An 18,211-nucleotide genomic window follows, 5' to 3' on the forward strand; every position below is an offset into this window, starting at 1 on the left:
TTGTTACTGCTAATTTAGTCACTCCCAATGTCTGCTCCTGGTTTGCTGTGAGCAGGGCTAAGCTGGCACAGCCAGCATTCCATTCTCACCCAGGTGCAGTAGATCTTTCCTACTGACTTTCTAAGTCATCTTTGGTATTTGTGGGCTGAGAGGTCTGGAAACCACCACTGCTGCCAGTGATTTAGTCTCTCTCAAGACCTGCTCCTAGTTTGCTGGGGTCAGGGCTGTACTGGCATGGCCTGTGCTGAACTGCACTCCTCTCTTACCCTGGTGCAACAGACCTTCCTGCTGACCTTTCAAGTAGTCTTGGGCTGGAAATTTGTTTCACTCTGTCTTTTTGTGGGTTCTGCTGCTCTAGAATTTGTTTAGAGTCATTTTTTAAAGGTATTGGGAGGTGCTCGGGAGAGAGCTCAGGCAAGTTCCTGCCTTTACTCCACCATCTTTGACAGGTAGGCTTTTACAAGTCAGCAGATATGATTTTTATCAGCATTTAGCTAATAATAAAGTTAAACTTGCAATTTCACAGAACCTATAATTCCTAGTTTTGTGGAAAAAACAAGCCAATAACAAATAGCGAACAGATCTTAGAAATAACTTTTGCAATTTTAGCCATTAAGAAAGACAGAAAAGGAAAAGGCATTCTCACATAAATTCAACTGATCAATTGCATCTGTGATCTTACCAATTTACTGGTTTTTTCCAATGATACAGAACCCAACCCATTCACATCTACTAATCCTGAATGACTCTCACCCCTGTCCTCCAAAAAGTTTGCCACAGGGGTTCTATGCAATGAATTGAAGTCCTTTTAAACTTTCTTCCAATGTTGTAAGACCATCAACAGTATACTTTGCCTGTCCACCTCCTCTCCCTCATTTTTGTCATGTGACTAATTCACCTTCTTTTCCTATTATTCAGTTCTTTCTGACTCTTGTTCTTATTAGGAGTTCCCCATTAGTTATATGCTGTGGCCTGCTTACACTCAACATATGAATCTCTCCACACTGCTCAATGATACTTATTCGCTTCCATAAAGCAATACTGTAAGTTTTGCTCTTGTGGGAGTTTTGAGAGTCAATGAAAGACCTTTGTAATCTCTCAAGAACAATCCAGTTTGCTCTCTTCCTTCTGTTCAATTTTTTGCTCAACTTGCTGTCCATCTGTATTTTCTGTCCCAAATATACAGAGAGTTCTCATTTTACATAAGTGGACCCTTCTGCAGACCTCTATTAAAGGATTTTTACATATGCTTTGCCTTGGACTTGGGGAAGGGAAGGAGGGAAGCAAGGAGGAAAGGGGGCTCAACCCTATGGAGCGAAGGAGCCAGCAAGAGTGGCAGGTGAGGGTTTAGGACAGAAAAGTAAGGGTAGAAGGCAGGTCAAGGCCAGGTACATGGATGCTAGATCAGAACCTAGAGGAAGACTATGGGGGTGGACATGTGGGGACCAGACATGGACACAGACAGGGTAGAACAGCATAGGGGTAGGGGACAGACAAGGTACCAAGCCCAGAGGATGAAAGACAGACAAATAGTGGCCTGGACACAAAGGCAGGTCGGCAGAGTGCGGCAGCTGTGTCTGCGAAGTCTCTCTGTATCTATTCTTTTGCTATCACTTAGAAGTCTTTTTTGGGGGTGAGGAGGGGAGGAAGGGGGAGGCACAAGTGTGGAGAGAGAGAAAGCACAATACAGTTAACATAGGGCTTTTTATGGAATGCAGATTTCTTACATAATTTTTTACATAAAGCTGAATTTGAATAATGAGGACTTCGATTGAGAACTTTCTATATTACTGAACAATATCAACAGGGCATCCATTTCAATTCAATTCAGTAAACATTTATTAAATACCTACTATGTGCCAAGCACTGTGTTAAGCACTGGTGATATAAATAAGAAAAAAGATAGTCCCTGCCATCAAGGAGCTTACAATTTAAAAGGGGAAGACAAAACACAAAAGGAAGTTGAGAAAGGGTGGGATGTGGCAGGGGGGATAAGAGGGGGAGCACAAAGGGTTGTTCCATAGGTTCCACAAGTTTGAAACCAAGCAGAACTCCAGAAGGAAATTGGAGTGGAGGCTGAAATCTGGCCAGTAGTCACCCTTTATCCACTTGGTCTTTGGTCATGGATAGATAAACAAATTGTTTTTTTATTATTTTAGATCATCCATTACTTAGTGCAGTAATGCCATCTGAAACAGAAACATCTGGAGGAACTCAATATCCAAATAAATCTCTCTTCTACCAGGTCACTAAACTAGATTGTCTCTATTATGGTGGCAAATACCTCTGAAAAGCAGATACCATCCTGTTTTATGCCTCACTTTATGTCTATTATGATCATCATTTTATCTCTCGTTAAATCTGAATAGAAATCTTAGATGATCTCAATATACGGATGGAAGATAACTTGAAAAAGCACCTAAATTGCCTACAGTAGTAGTACATATACAAACGTATATATGTGTGTGTTTGTGTGTGTGTATGTAATAAACACAATGGGATCTTATGTTCTCTACATCTTTTCAGTTAAATGCAGAATGGCAAGATGGATATTACCCTACTTTTGTGAATAGTTGACTCTTAAACGATTTTTTTTAAAGATGGGACAGTAGACCTAGAGATCCATAGCTACTTATGGTTTCAATTCCCCTTTTTCAATACTAATTTTTTTTTGCACACAACACTGGTATCATTCCTTCTTTCAGATTGCTTGTGTATTGTGCTTTTTGTTTAGTCTAGCTGTGTGACCCTGGGCAAGTCATTTAACCCTGTTTGCATTAATTCCTCATCTGTAAAATTTCAGTTGTGTCTGATCCTCCATGACTCCATCTGGGATTTTCTTGGCAAAGATACTACAGTGGTTTGCCATTTCCATCTCCATTTCATTTTATAGATGAGGAAACTGAGGCAAACAGGGTGTCAGGGTATTGGGGTCACAAAGCTAGTGTCTGAAGCCAGCTTTGAATTCAGTTAAATGACTCTTCCTGATTTCAGACTTGGCAGTGTATCCACTGTGCCTCTAGCACATAATACCCTTTAATACCTAAGGTCTAATCTGGCTGCTTTTCCTGTCTTTGTCCTCAATAGAATAATTTCTTTTTGTTGTTGTTCAGTCATTTCAGTCATGTCTGACTCTTCATGACTCGATTTAGGATTTTCTTGGCAAAGATACTGGAATGGTTTGTCATTTCCTTCTCTATCTCTTTTTACAGATGAGGAATTAATGCAAACAGGGTTAAGTGACTTGCCCAGGGTCACATGGCTAGTAAGTATCTGAGTTTGGACTTGAACTCATGAAAATGAGTGTTCCTGACTTCAGGTCCAGCACTCTATCCGCATAGCCACCTAGCTGCTCCAGTGTCATTTCTACCTTCTCTTTAAGTACATCTAGAACTGTGATGTTAGGGTACAAATGTGAAAGTGTAAACATCCTTGATTGGGAAAACAACATGTTAAAATTATTTTTGCAAATCTTTTCCATTTGTCTTCTGCCTGTATTCTATTTTCATACTTGAATGTTCCTGACCATGCTTAGCTGAACATCTTGCCAAGCTCTCTTTCTTTTTAAATTTATTATATTCTGAACTTTAGAAATAAAACAACCATTTCCATAATGTAAGTGTTAGACAAGAGTTAAGTCTCCATAAATGTGGGTTTAATACCCATAGATGTTTCCAACACAAAGAAACCATATATCCTCGCAGGTGCCTGCAGTCAATCATATTAGAGTTAGTGGGTATGCTTCAATCTCAAAATCAAGATATAGACTGATCTAGCTTAAACCACTCAGGGTTAACTTGGTAACCAGGTCAAAATATAATTGTGCATACTTAATGAGCTTCATGAATATTAATTGACACACCTTAAGGGTGGAGACTGCTGCCATTTTTGAATATGTGATATATGATGAGGTGGGCTACATGCTTACATAAAGAAGGAGGGAAAATGGGAGGGGAGTATAAGGAAGTCTGTAACCTGGAAGAAACCAGCCCAATCCAGTGAAGGGAGAAACCTCACCAGCTAACTGCTAAAAAGCCTTCTTGCTTCTGTACTCAGTGCTCACTCCTCCCGAAAAGCAGCAGAACCCACTTTCTGGCCAGGAAGTGTCCATCTCTGGACTCTCTCAATAAAAATTACCTTGATACTGAGATTTGGTGTCAGGTGCATTTCTAACACATAACAAAATAGAATAGAAAAAAAGATGAATGCACATGAAATTGCAAATCTGTCATGTACAACTTATTATTCCTTATAAATATAAGTTATCATATAATTTTTTTTCTTTCTTTCCTTTCTTCTCTCACCCTAGAAATGACTACCATTAGACACAAGTGTGTGTGTGTGTGTGTGTGTGTGTGTGTGTGTGTGTGTGTGTGTGTGTGTGTAAAATCATTTTATACATTCTTCTCATCACTTCTTTCTCTGGATGCAAATAGCATCTTCCTTCATAGGTCCTTTGTAGTTAATTTGGGTATTAATAATAATTAAAATTACTCAGTCACTCAAAGGAGTTATTAAAACAACATTGCTGTTATCATATACAATGTTCTCTTGGTTCTGCTCATTTCACTCTTCATTATTTCGTGCAAGTTTATGTTTTTCTAAGATCGTCAAGCTCATCATTCCTTATAGCACACTAGTATTCCATTGTGATCATATACCACAACTTGTTTAGCCATGCCCCGACTGTTGACATCACCACAATTTCCAGTCCTTTGCCACTCTTCACTGTTTCTCTCTGTTTTATGAGATGATACTACTCATAACTGTCCATCATGTTTGTTCACAGGATCTTACTAACATGTTTCTATAGTAACCTAGTGTTGCCTTTGGCAGTCCTTTCTCTCCATAAGTCAAGTAAGTCAGATGCTTCCTCAATTTGCTTTCTTCACTAACGTAAATAAAAATTATGTAGGTTAAAAAAAACCATAAGTTGTGAGTGGTTTCCCCCAATAAAATATGGAAAGAGTGAATTCATAACACAATACGCAAACACCTACACTTTGGCCAGTCTTCAACTCTGAATTAAAAAGAAACCAAGTATTATTATAAATAAATTGTATCAGTTACAAAAGCAGCCATATTTACACATTCACACTTGAATACAGCTGGAAGAAGGGGAGAGAGAAGCAAAAAAAAGAAGAACTTTCATCAAGGCAGAATTTTAATCCTTCATTGATTATGATTTGTCTCTCTCCTTCTCTATGCAAACCAACTACCCCCAACCTCAAAGTAAGAAACAACCTGGGGGAATAAAAATTTTAAGAATTGTAGTCATCCTTATGCTGTATTCTTTGAATTGGCTAATAACTTATGAAGGCAGGAAAGATACGTCATTACCAAAAAAGAATTAACAACTATTCTTTCAAAACATGGAGTGTCACTGATGCCCTAAACCAAAAAATTAACGTACACTGGGAGTGATTTTACAGTCTTCTCCATGATGTAAAACCAATAAACAATAACCAATGTTATGTTTTGTTCACCTGTTTTTTTACTTAAAAATTCTGTTGTTTCATTTCTTTGTGTTAAAATCTTTTATGAAGTCATATGTCAACTTTTCTGGAGGAACACACTCCTCCTATGTAAATTCTTACCAGTGCTAAACCAAAAAGCAGCTACATGAAGCAAATTAATTCAACAGGGTAGCAGGATAGTTTGATGGAAATTTCGATCACTGCACTAGTTGTCAAGACCAGGATTTAGCATCAGTTCTTGAGAGAGTTTCTCAACCTCTGGGAGCCTCAAATTTCTAATCTATAAAATGAGTGGTTAAGAGGTGCTTCCAATCTCCAACTGATAAACAGTCAAAGGATATGAATAGGCAGTTCACATATATAAATTGTGATTGCTGAATTGATAAATTCAACAAGAATCTGAATCTGTTTCAAATTACTAAAAATTAGAAAAATACAAATTAGAGTAACTCTCAAGTTCCACCTCACACACATAGTTTGGTAAAACTGTCAAAAAAGGAAAATGACAAATGCTGGAGGCCCTTCAGGAAAACAAACACAAGTGAAGCTGTACCACTAGTGGGCCTATACCAAAAAGAGGTCAAAGAAAGAAGAAATGGTACTATCTGAACAAAAAATATTTAAAGTGATTTTGCAGTTCAAAGAACTGGAAACTAAGGAAATGCCCATTAATTGGGAAATAGATGAACAAATTATGGCATTTGAAGACAATAGAAAATACTGTGCTATAAGAAATAAAGATACAGTTTCAAAGAAGTTTGAGAAGATTTACATGACCTGATGCAGAGTGAAGTGAGCTAGACCAGGAGAACAACTTATACTACAACAACACTGAAAAAATGAACAAAGGAAAGACTTGGGAACTATGGTCAACACAATGGTCTACCATGATTCCAGAAGAGCTAATGATGAAGAATGCTACCTACCTCCTGACAGGGAGGTGATGGACTAAATAGGAAGAATAAGACCCTCATTTTTGGACACAGCCAATATGGGAATTTATTTTGTTCGGTTATGCTTATTTTTTTTTATAATGTTCTTTTTTTTTTTCAGTAGGGAGCAGAGGTAAGAAAGAAAAAAAAAAGACACCTGTCAAATGAAAAAACAAAATTTTTTTAAAGAAAGAGACAAAAGGCTTTTTCCATCCCTGAAATGACAACAGACAAAATTTCACACCATGTTTGATGTATTTGTGATCTTATGAATATGGGTACTTCTATCCATGGTGCATATTACAGCCTAGATACATCTTCCAATCTGTGTAATGCTTATCTGTTCTCTAGTAAATATGCCATAGGAGTTCCACCGTGCTGCACCAAATTTGGCTTGAAGCCTTACTTATATATCTGGACACTGCACATGTGCCAAATGAATTCATTAGTTATTACTTGCTCTTACTATAAAACAGATCTGACTTTTTAAAAGTCATATTCTGGTTTCATTTATAGTAGAAAAATAAAGACTGTTATGTAAGTTTCCCAAGTCCACTGAATAAGAATTTCACATTATCAGGTGAGTTAAGTTACTGTTTATAAATTAAACTATTTCAGCTATTTAAGGTACTGTTTATAAACTCTCTAAAAATTCTGTTATTCTTGGCACCTTATTTCCCATCTCCCATCGTTACAGAAGAAGAACTAATGGTCAAAAATTTTTTTAAAAATGACTATTAAAAAAAAAAAACCTTTAAGAGAGGGGCGGAGTCAAGATGCCAGAGTAGAAAGACGTACATATACTAGCTCTTCCCACACAGCCCATAAAATACCTGTAGAGAAAGATTCTCAACAAATTCTAGAGCAGCAAAAGTGGAGAACAACACAGTGGAGGAGATTTCCAGCTCAGGGTGACCTGAAAGGCCAATGGGAAACGTCTGTCGCACAGGACTCAGAGCAGAGCCTAGTCCAGCCTTGGACACTTGGCTCTGGGAGGAGGATACAAGCAGGCCTCGGGCCAGAATCCCCAGTCAAAGTAGCAATGAGTTCACAGATCCCTCAACCCGCAGGCACCAAAGATCAGTGATAGGTATTTTTCAGCTGACTGAGAAGGGAGAAGGGCCTTTCCATAGCTCCAGCCTCAGGCAGCTGCCACAGAGGCCACATTGGCAGTTAACCACAGCAGCCCACATCCATTGTTGGACTATGAAACCCCTGGGGGCACTAAGCAGCTGATTCTTACCTCAGCCCTGTAACAGCTAATCTTTATCTACATTGAATGGCAGCCCTGCCCTTGTAGCTTATCTGAATCTCAGCCCCCAGTGCTGGCTTGGCAGAACTAGAGGCAAGGTGGCTGTGAAGAGGAAACTCTACTAAGATTCTGGGCACAAAAATCTTTTCTTGCTGCCAGAAAACTGTACATGCTTGATTGTGCCACCTTAGAGGAATTGAGATCTTACAGATCCCCAGAGTATACCCTACTCTTGACAAAGGACCCAAAAGTCAAGTAACTGGTTGGGAAAATGCCCAAAAAAGGGAAAAAAAATAAGACTGTAGAAGGTTACTTTCTTGGTGAACAGATATCTATCTTCTCCCATCCTTTCGGATGAGGAAGAACAATGCTTATCATCAGGGAAAGACATAAAAGACCAGGCTTCTGTATCCCAAACATCCAAAATAAATATTCAGTGGTCTCAGGCCATGGAAGAGCTCAAAAAGGATTTTGAAAATCAAGTAAGAGAGGTGGAGGAAAAACTGAGAAGAGAAATGAGATGCAAGAAAATCATGAAAAGTGAGTCAACCTGCCAAAGAAGACCCAAAAAATATGATGAAGAAAATAACACCTTTAAAAATAGGCTAACTCAATTGGGAAAAAAGGCCCAAAAAGCCAATGAGGAGAAGAATGCTTTAAAAAGCAGAATTAGCCAAATGGAAAAGGAGGTTCAAAAGCTCACTAAAGAAAATAGTTCTTTCAAAATTAGAATGGAACAGATGGAGGCTAATGACTTTATGAGAAACCAAGAAATCACAAAACAAAACCAAAAGAATGAAAAAATGAAAGATAAAGTGTAATATCTCATTGGAAAAACACCTGACCTGGAGAACAATCCAGCAGAGACAATTTAAAAATTATGACCTTTTCCCAGAACTGATCCCATTGAGTGGGCTGGGATGCAGAAACACTGACTTCCGTGTCTTCCCCTCATGGTGAGCACCGCTCTTCCTCATCAGAAGGAAGGGGAGGAGAAACCTGCTCACCAAGAAAGTAACCCTCAATAGTCTTGGTTTTTTTTCCCTTTTCTGGGCATTTTCCCAGCCAGTGACTTGAGCTCTGAATATTCTCCTCACACCCACCTCGCCTCCGGATCCTCCCAGCCCGCGCTTGGGGTCTGAGAATCAAATGCTGCTTCCCAGCCTCAGTGCTTTGGGAGGGGGCAGGGCTGCTATTCAGTGTGAGATTATGTTCAGGTGTTCAGGTGGGGGCAGGGCTGCCTCACGGGTTCAGTTCCCTCAGGGGGTTTATGTGGAGACTTTCAGCAATGGATCCAGGCTCCTGCCTGCTTGGGGAGACCCGGTCTGCTCCTGCCTTCGCTGTTGCCTTCCGAGGGGGCCTGAGTATGGGGGCACCCCACTCCCCTCTCGACCCACCAAAGAGACCTTCTCACCGACCCCTGTCACCTGTGGGTGGAGGGACCCACGCGGCCGCTGGAGATCCCGTCCCTGAAGTCCGCTAGGATCTGTTCCTCTTGGTGCCGGGGCGGTGCAGGGCTGGGCTGGGCTTCACGTCCGCAGCGTGACAGACCTTTTGGGAGAGGGGTTTGCAGGTCCCTCTAGAACAGAAATCTTATCCGCTCCACTATTATGTGGCTTCTTCTGCTCCCGAATTTACTGGCGGCTCTTTACTACAGATACTACAGATACTACAGATATTTCATGGGCTGTGGGTTCGGAGCTAGCGTATTTGTGTGTTTCTACTCTGCCATCTTGGCTCCGCCCCCCAATTTAAAAATTATGGGACTACCTGAAAGCCATGATCAAGAAAAAGAGCCTAGACATCATCTTTCATGAAATTATCAAGGAAAATTGCCCTGATATTCTAGAACCAGGGGGCAAAATAAATATTGAAAGAATCCACTGATCACCTCCTGAAAGAAATCCAAAAAGAGAAACTCCTAGGAACATTATAGCCAAATTCCAGAGCTCCCAGATCAAGGAGAAAATATTGCAAGCAGCTAGAAAGAAACAATTCAAGTACTGTGGAAATACAATCAGGATAACACAAAATCTAGCAGCTTCCACATTAAGAGATTGAAGGGCATGGAATATCATATTCCAGAAGTCAAAGAAACTAGGACTGAAACCAAGAATCACCTACCCAGCAAAACTGAGTATAATACTTCAGTGAAAAAATTGGTCTTTCAATGAAATAGAGGATTTTCAAGCATTCTTGATGAAAAGACCAGAGCTGAAAAGAAAATTTGACTTTCAAACACAAGAATGAAGAGAAGCATGAAAAGGTAAACAGCAAAGAGAAGTCATAAGGGACTTACTAAAGTTGATCTGTTTACATCCCTACATGGAAAGACAATATTAGTAACTCTTGAAACTATTCAGTATCTGGGTACTGGGTGAGATTACACACACACACACACACACACACACACTCACACACACACTCACACGCACACACGCACACACATAGAGACAGAGTGCACAGAGTGAATTGAAGAGGATGGGATCATATCTTAAAAAAATGAAATCAAGCAGTGAAAGAGAAATATATGGGAGGAGAAAGGGAGAAATGGAATGGGGCAAATTATCTCTCATAAAAGAGGCAAGCAAAAAACTTATTAGAGGAGGAATAAAGAAAAACATGAAGTTTACTCTCATCACATTTGACTCAAGGAAGGAATAAAATACACACTCATTTTGGTTATGATAACCTATCTTACAATACAGGAAAGTGGGGGGGAGAAGGGGATAAGCAGGGTTGGGGGGATGATGGAACAGAGGGCAATGGGAGGAGAGAGCCATTAGAAATCAACACTCTTGGGGATGGACAAGGTCAAAACAGAGAACAGAAGAAATGGGGAACAAGATAGGATTGAGGGAAATATAGTTAAGTTTTACACAACATGACTATTATGGAAATCATTTGCAAAACTTCACATATATGGGCTATATTGAATTGCTTGCCTTCCCAATGGCGATGGGTGGGAAGGGAGGAAGGAAGAGAAGTTGGAACTCAAAGTTTTAGGAACAACTGTTGAGTATGGTTCTTGCATACAACTGGGAAATAAGAAATACAGATAATGGGGTATAGAAATTTATCTTGCCCTACAAGACAAAAGAGAAGATGGGGATAAGGGAAGGGAGGGATGTTAGAAGGGAGGGCTGATTGGTGATAGGAGTAATTAGAATGCTTGGAGTTTTGGGGTGGGGGGAGGGGAGAAATGGGGAGAAAATTTGGAACTTAAAATTTTGTGGAAATGAATGTTGAAAACAAATTTTAAAAAATCTTTAAATGTAATTGGTAAATATTTAAATAAATAAAGATATGATAAAAAGAAAATATTATCCATTAAAATACTATCCATTTAAATAATCGGAACATTAAAGGTTTTGGTTCCATTGTAATTAATGTTTTTAAACAAGTACATTTTAAGCAAGGAAAAAATTATTGCTCACACAGCAATAGTAATATTAGAATATTAATACCACAAATGGAGCTTTCTACTGAATGCCCCAAATGGAATTCAAGAAGCTTAAAAAGCAGATTAAGACACCAAATAATTTGCCACTCATTTATTTAGCAAAAATCCACTTTTTCGCTCTCCTATTCCTACTCTCCATAAGAAACAAAATAAAAATAAAAACAAAACTATTAAAAACATGTATGGTAGAACAAATTTCTACCCTGGCCACATCAAAAAATAACACATATCTCATTCAGCACGCTATCCTTCACCCCTCCATGAGGAGATGAGTAGCACGTTTCATTGTTTGTCCTCAGGAATTATAGTTGGTCATTTTGCTGCAGAATTCCTAATTCTTTCAATGTTTACCATATTGTTGTCGATGTGTTAATTATTCTCCTGATTCCCAGAGTTCTCTGAAGCCATCATCTCATTATTTCTCATAGGACAACAGTATGCTGTCACATTTATATGCCATAACTTGTCTGGCCATTCCACTACAGATGGGCACTTCCTCAGACTCCTATTCTTCACCACTTCAAAAAGAACTTTAACTACTTTTGTACATCTTTAGAGGTTTTTTTACATAAGACATAAAGAAAACCACTTCCGGTGCTTGTCTAATTGGAATAACTCTATGATCCCTGATGATGATAGGCTTCAATAGGGCTATGTATATCATTCTTCCTATATTTGAATGTAAGCAGCTTCTCTGTGTTTGTTTTTTTGTCTCTCAATTTCTGTGTTTCAATTTCAGAGTTTCTGCACAGGTATGGTCTTTTCATCAGGAACAATTAGAATTCCTCTATCTCATTTTTCCCCTATAGTATTCAGTTTGGCTGAGTAGGTTTGTGCTCCTTTATCATGGTGGCTGGTGAAGCATGTATTTGATTTGATTCTTTGGTTCTGACTGTCATTCATCATTCCATTCTGACTGCTTGCAATATTTTTACTTTGACATGGAAGCTCTTGGCTTAGACAATAATGTTCCTGGAAGTATTCATTTTGGGGTTTCTTTCAGGAGGTGATAGTAGATTCTTTCTAATTTCCCTGTGCCCTATCGTTCTGAGAGATCTGGAAAGTACTCTTTTAAAGATTTCTTGAAACATAATGCTGTGGCTCTGTTTTTGGTCACTGCTTTTCGGTAATTCCATGATTCTTAAATTTTTTATCCTCAATCTGCTTTCTAGGTCAGTTGTTTTTGCTGTGAGATATATTAACATTTTCTTCAATTTTTTTGAGTATTTTTGACTTTGCTTTAATGTTTATGTCTCATGCTTAACTATTCTCAGCAATATAATGATCCAAGATAATTCCAAAGGCCTTACGATGAAAAATACTACCCATATCCTAAGAAAGGAGTGATAGAATCTGAATGAAGATTAAAGCATCATGTTTTCTTCATGTTTTTTTCTTTTGATCTGTTTCTTTTTTCACTACATGACTAATATGGAAATGTTTTACATGATTACATGTATGTATTCCTATATCAAACTGCTTATTGTCTTAGGGAGAGGGGAAGAAAATTTGGAATTCAAAAATTTTTTTAAATCAATGTTAAAAATTGTCTTCACATTTAATTAGCTTGAAAATAAAATTTTTTAAAATTTATGTCTCATGGAATCATTGGCTTCTATTTGGTCCAAATTTAATATTCAAGAACTTAATTGCTTGGACAAGGTTTTGCATCTCTTGTGCCAAACTGCTAATTCCTTTTCCATAGCTCTCATTTCCTTTCCAATTTTTTCCTCAAGCACTCATTTCATTTTTTAAAAGATTTTTTTAGCTTTAAAAAAACCTCTTTCTTCACCTTTTATAGAAAATCTAGCTCAATTTGTGCTCAAGCCACGTTGTTCTCTCAAACTTTGCTTGTAGATGTTTAGGAGTTCTCTTCTTCTGGGTTTGTGTTTTGAGTTTCTCTGCTATTATAATAGCTCTTAATGTTGGTTTTATTTTTTTGTCTGTTTGCTTATTCTTTCAGCCCACTTCCTAACTTGGAATTTGACGTTAAGGTTAGGCTCTGCAGCACTTCTGAAGGGAAGGTCTGGACTGGTCCTGCTGTTGCTTTCTTTGGATATTTAGTAGGCTATCAGAGATATCCAGGCTGAGGCCCCTTCAAGCTTTCGGCTCACAGAGCACTATTCATGCTCCCAAAATGGTCTGATCCAGGGCAAAGTCTGATTGAACTCCTTGGTCTAAATAAGTTTTGTAATATATTTGATATTGGTTTGGATCTAAGCAACAGCAAAATGCTTCTGGACTCAGGCCTTATGAGCCAGCCAGGAAGCTTGGATGGCTCAGTGATGGCTCAGTGATAGAACTGTAGATTCTTCTTTGGTAGGAGATCTCTGCACTCCTTATTCCTCAGCAGGCTTCAGACTAGGCTAGAAGTTGGAAGTGAGACACTGCTCTGCTCCTGGAGGGCAGGGGAGGAAGGAGTCTGAGTCACACTGCTACTGCTTACTTCCAAATTTGCTCCTTTCTAGGTAGACTATCCTAAGCTTCTCTACCCAGGCACAGCACCCCAGGGACAGGTCCCCTTCTTAGTCTACACTGTCTCTGTGACCTAGAACTGAATAGTGGGTGCTAATGCTGCTAATCAGTCCCTATCTGTGCACCTTGCAAGTGGAGCTCTGATATGAGTCTAGGACTTCCACTTACTCTGGTGGCACAGACTGTCTCTGAGCCCTAGAGTCTTCCATGTGCAGCATGCCTGTGGCCAGACCCCATGCCCAGTCTCTACAGAGCTCTCAGTCTGTCTCTCTCTAATGACCTGGGCTAGATAAATAGCTCACTGTTTTTCTGGAATCCCGGATCAAGCTTCAGTCTGGTGCATTTTCCAGATCTATTTTAAGGAGTTGTGAGGGGAAGCTTGCTGTATTGCTTCCTGCTACTCCACCATACAGATTTCCACCTTCTTGTTACTCGTTTTTAAGATTTACTCAATAGAGAGCACAAACTTAACTTAAAGCAGTAACCTTTAGCTCTCAAGCACACAATTATGTTTAAGCATGAGAGAAGCATGTAAAGTACAAGTGCCTTTGTTCCAAAGCAACAAAAAACTAACTCAGAGCATGAGAGCAGATTAAAAAAAAAAATGTTGTTGGCAAAAGGAAAAAACAGGCTATCAGATGCCAGAAATGAAGAGGAAATCAAGTATGTAGTATGGCTTCAAATATTTACATTAACAGTAAATACCTACATTTTGAAATTAAACAGAATAAAATGAGAAATTGATACATTACATACACTAAAAAAGAGCAGAAAGAAAACACAGAACCAATTGGTATGTTAAATTAATTTTCCCCATTGCTTTTCAGAAGAAAAGCTGTGAACTGACTATTTAAAAATAAAGAAAACCTCACCTGAATGTTGACAAACACACCATGATAGGTCTCATACAAAACTTTGTTGCCCTTCACATGCAGAGGGAACTCAAAAGGAATTTCGGTTTTGCCACTGGGAAATTTTCCTGGCTTCACAATTTCTATTGAACTGGTAATAACTTGGATAGGCTGCAAAACAAAGTAATTTAATCATTCCATCAACATTTTCTTTATTTAAAATAAAAAGCAACTTTGAAATGATCAATTTACAAAAGGCCCATTAAAAATCCCAGTGTTCCCTTAACATTTAGAGAATACGATCAATGTCTGGTCAATTTGATTCTATGAACCTAGTTAGGATGAACGGACAAGCACAAAAGGGTCCCTTCTCAATTTTTTCTTCTATTTCAAGGTAGCTATTGAACAATATCTCTGTTCTTCTCTGACACAGAATATGTTGTTATTAAAAAAATACAGGAGTTGGATTTGGTCCTACATTCTCTGACTTAAAGTCTTTGGAACACTGATACCGCAATAGAAGTCAAACAAATAAAGCTTTCAAAATGACCAACTCCTCTAGTCACTAGCCAGTGGCTATGATGTGCAATTTGATCTGCTGCCTCCAGAAAGGAGAGAGATGAGCAGCAGGTGTAACTATATTTAACATGAATTATTTATTAGGGGGCTGGGAGTGAGAAAACAAGTTTTGACTTGGCACCAGTTTTAAAAAAAAGTCTACAAATTCTTTGAGTTTTGTTTCTAAGACCTAAAGAAGAAAAATGAGGAAAATTTAAAGAAAGCAAGGGAAGTCATTGAAGAGGTGAGTTATTAATGATGATATATCATGGACTATAGGATTCATAGTTGGAAGGAAGTTTAGAGACTAGTCAGTCAGTAAGACTAGGTAAATCCTCTTATTTTAGAGATAAAAAAACTAAGTACCACAAAGATTAAAAGACCTGTCCATGGTCATAAATCTGAACCCAGATCAATTAACTAATTAATAAATATTTACTAAATGCCTATTACGACACCATACTAAGCACCAAGTTGAAAGACAAAGACAAAGACAAAAGAAAGAAAGTCCTTGTTCTCAGGGAGATTACATGAGATAGGTGAAACATAAAAAAAAGTATGCATAAAATATATACAAAATAAATACAAGTGTTGGTATGGTTAATAATGAGCATCTAGATGGCACAGCGGACAGAGCACTGGACCTAGCATCAGGAAGACCCTGAGTTCAAATCCAGCCTCAGACACTTACTAGCTGTGTAATCCTACACATGTTATTTAACCTCTGTCTGCTTCACTTTCCTTGAATGTAAAATGGAAATAATAACCATAGCATCTACCTCACAGGGTTATTCTGGGGAGGTCAAATGAGATCATACTTGTAAAGTGTTTAGGACAGTGACTGGGATACAGCAGGTGCTACATGAATGCTTATTCCCTTCCTTTCCCCACAGAATATATTCACTGGTGAGTGCTGATGTGGTAACAAAGTGTTAACACATAGTTATCTCTTTTACCAAGAATGAAAATCTACCTCTGATTAAATCAAAAAGGGAAATAAGATGGTTGCACTAAAACCTGGACTTGTCTTTGGGGACTTTAAAATCATGACTAGAGAAGCTGGAGAGTTCTGAGCAGCCAAAGATGATAAAATCATGGAATCAGAGCTGAAAAGGCCCTTATGCAGGCCATCAGTCCAAAGCCTTCATTATAAAGATAAGGAAATCAGAGAAAAAAATGGCTACTTGATTTGTCCAAGATCACAAAGCTATGCAGAACCTGGTTAAGGCAGAATTTAAACATACATCTTCCTGAGTCCATTACTCTAACGTTTCCACCTCTTGAAAGAAGCAGAGAGAAAATGCTGCCTCCAACAGAACACCCTATCCAGCAGTCAGTTCAAGAGAGTGAGGAAGACCTGAGATTTCAGAGACATGCAACAACCAGGCTTGAATAGAGACACACACTTGCTTCAAGGAGCATAACTTCTGGCAGCAGACAAGATTTGGCTATGGACTCACAAGAACTATGAAGCCCTGCTGGAGTAGACCCCAGGAGACCAACTGAGTAGGCAACTTGTTTAGATGAGGCAGTACACCCAATAGGAAGCACTGTAAGGACTCCACAGGCAAGAAAGGACTTTGAGGCCTGAAAGTATCAAAGGAGTGAACTACCTTGGCCATATGTTCTCTACATGTGTGATTCACTACTACCATATTATAAGAATTCAGAAAAGACCATTAGATTTGGTAATTAAGCAAGTCCTCCAACTTTAAATTACCATTTTGTAATCTTTTCTTCATAGATAAGGGCAGCTAGGTGGTACAGTGGATAGAGCACCAGTGCAGGAGTAAGGAAGACCTGAGTTCAAATCTCACCTCAGACACTTGACATTCACTAGCTTGTGTGACCTTGGGTTAGTCACTTAATCCCAACTGCCTCATTTTGGGTCATCTCCAGTCATCTAGGAATCACTAAAAACTCTACATTTAAATGAACTTTTGAACAATAATTCTTAAAAGCATTTACTTTACTCTTTAAAGTTTTTGTATAACGATAAATAAAAGTAAATTGTAAGAGTACATTAAAAAATGTACAACGAACCTCATACCAAATTCACATGGATGGGCATGGAGGTGCATACTGGACATGTGCAGGTTGCAACACATAAAGAAAAACTCTGAAAGAGAATAGGAGCAAAGGAGGCTATCAAGGAACTGTGAAGGAAGCCAAAATGGGAGTAAAGGCAGTGACTTCCCCAAATCCCTCCCAATACCATTAAAAAATGTCTCTAAACAAATTCTAGAGCAGCAGAACCCACAAAAAGACAGAGTAAAACAAATATCCAGCCCAACTTCAAGACAACTTGAAAAGTCAGAAGGAAAGTCTGTTAGACCAAGATGAGAAAAGGTAGTGCAGTCCAGCACAGACCAGGCCCTAGCAAACTAGGAGCAGGCCCTGGGAGTGGCTGAATTACTGGCAACAGTGGCAGTTTCCAGACCTCTCAGAACACAGAAGCTAAAGACAACTTAGAAGGTCAGCAGGAAAGATCTACTGCACCTGGTAAGGAGAGGAGCGTAGTCCAGCACAGGCTGTGCCAGTACAGCCCCAGCCCCAACAAACCAGGGGCAGAGCTTGGGAATGACTAAATTAGCAGCTGCAGTGGTTGCTTCTGGAGCTCTCAACCCACAGACAGTAATGGGATCCAACAACTGATCAGAAGAAGATCACAGGTTTTTGCTAGCACTGGGGCAGGATTCTGTTGCCTTGCCCATACTCTGATCCAGGTCACAGTCCTAGGTGGCAGTTGCAGGGTGAGGAGGACCACTGGCATAGCAGAATTTGTGGCAGCAATGGAGGAGGGAACCTCCTCACAGTTCCAGGGCAAAAAGAGTGCTTCTGGTCACTCACAGACAAGAGGACAGACCAGAAGACACAGATATGTGACACATATATAACATAAAAGGGCACAGACAACACCTCTCCTTAGAACATACCACCTTGGAAGAACTGAAAACTTACAGGAAGTATCTCCGAAAACAATTGCACAAAACCCTTCAACCTAGGAACAGTTCACACTTCACCCTGGAAGCAGAGCCCTACTTTAACAAAAAAATTAAAAGACAACAGAATGGGAAAATGAGCAAACACAGAAAAAACTGATTATAGAATTACTAGGGTGACAAGGAAGATCAACAGACTCAGAAGAAGACAAGAAAGTAAAAGCTGCTACATTCAAAGCCTCCAAGAAAAATATTAATTGT

At 39.0% G+C, this 18,211-nt stretch overlaps 1 protein-coding gene across 2 annotated transcripts in view; it reads right to left on the minus strand.

Annotated features, from left to right (window-relative positions):
* VPS26C (VPS26 endosomal protein sorting factor C) overlaps window positions 1-18,211 on the minus strand; it is a 74,595-nt gene that overhangs the window by 31,116 nt on the left and 25,268 nt on the right. Inside the window, exon 3 of one of the 2 annotated variants that reach the window (XM_072614969.1) lies at window positions 14,472-14,621. The exons of the other annotated variant lie outside the window; for it this stretch is intronic. Coding sequence (XP_072471070.1) covers window positions 14,472-14,621 — 150 coding nt within the window. The remainder of the gene's footprint in view (window positions 1-14,471; window positions 14,622-18,211) is intronic. 2 annotated transcript variants of the gene reach the window in all.

The sequence above is a fragment of the Notamacropus eugenii genome, chromosome 5 (assembly GCF_028372415.1).
Source record: "Notamacropus eugenii isolate mMacEug1 chromosome 5, mMacEug1.pri_v2, whole genome shotgun sequence".
NCBI lineage: Eukaryota > Metazoa > Chordata > Mammalia > Diprotodontia > Macropodidae > Notamacropus > Notamacropus eugenii.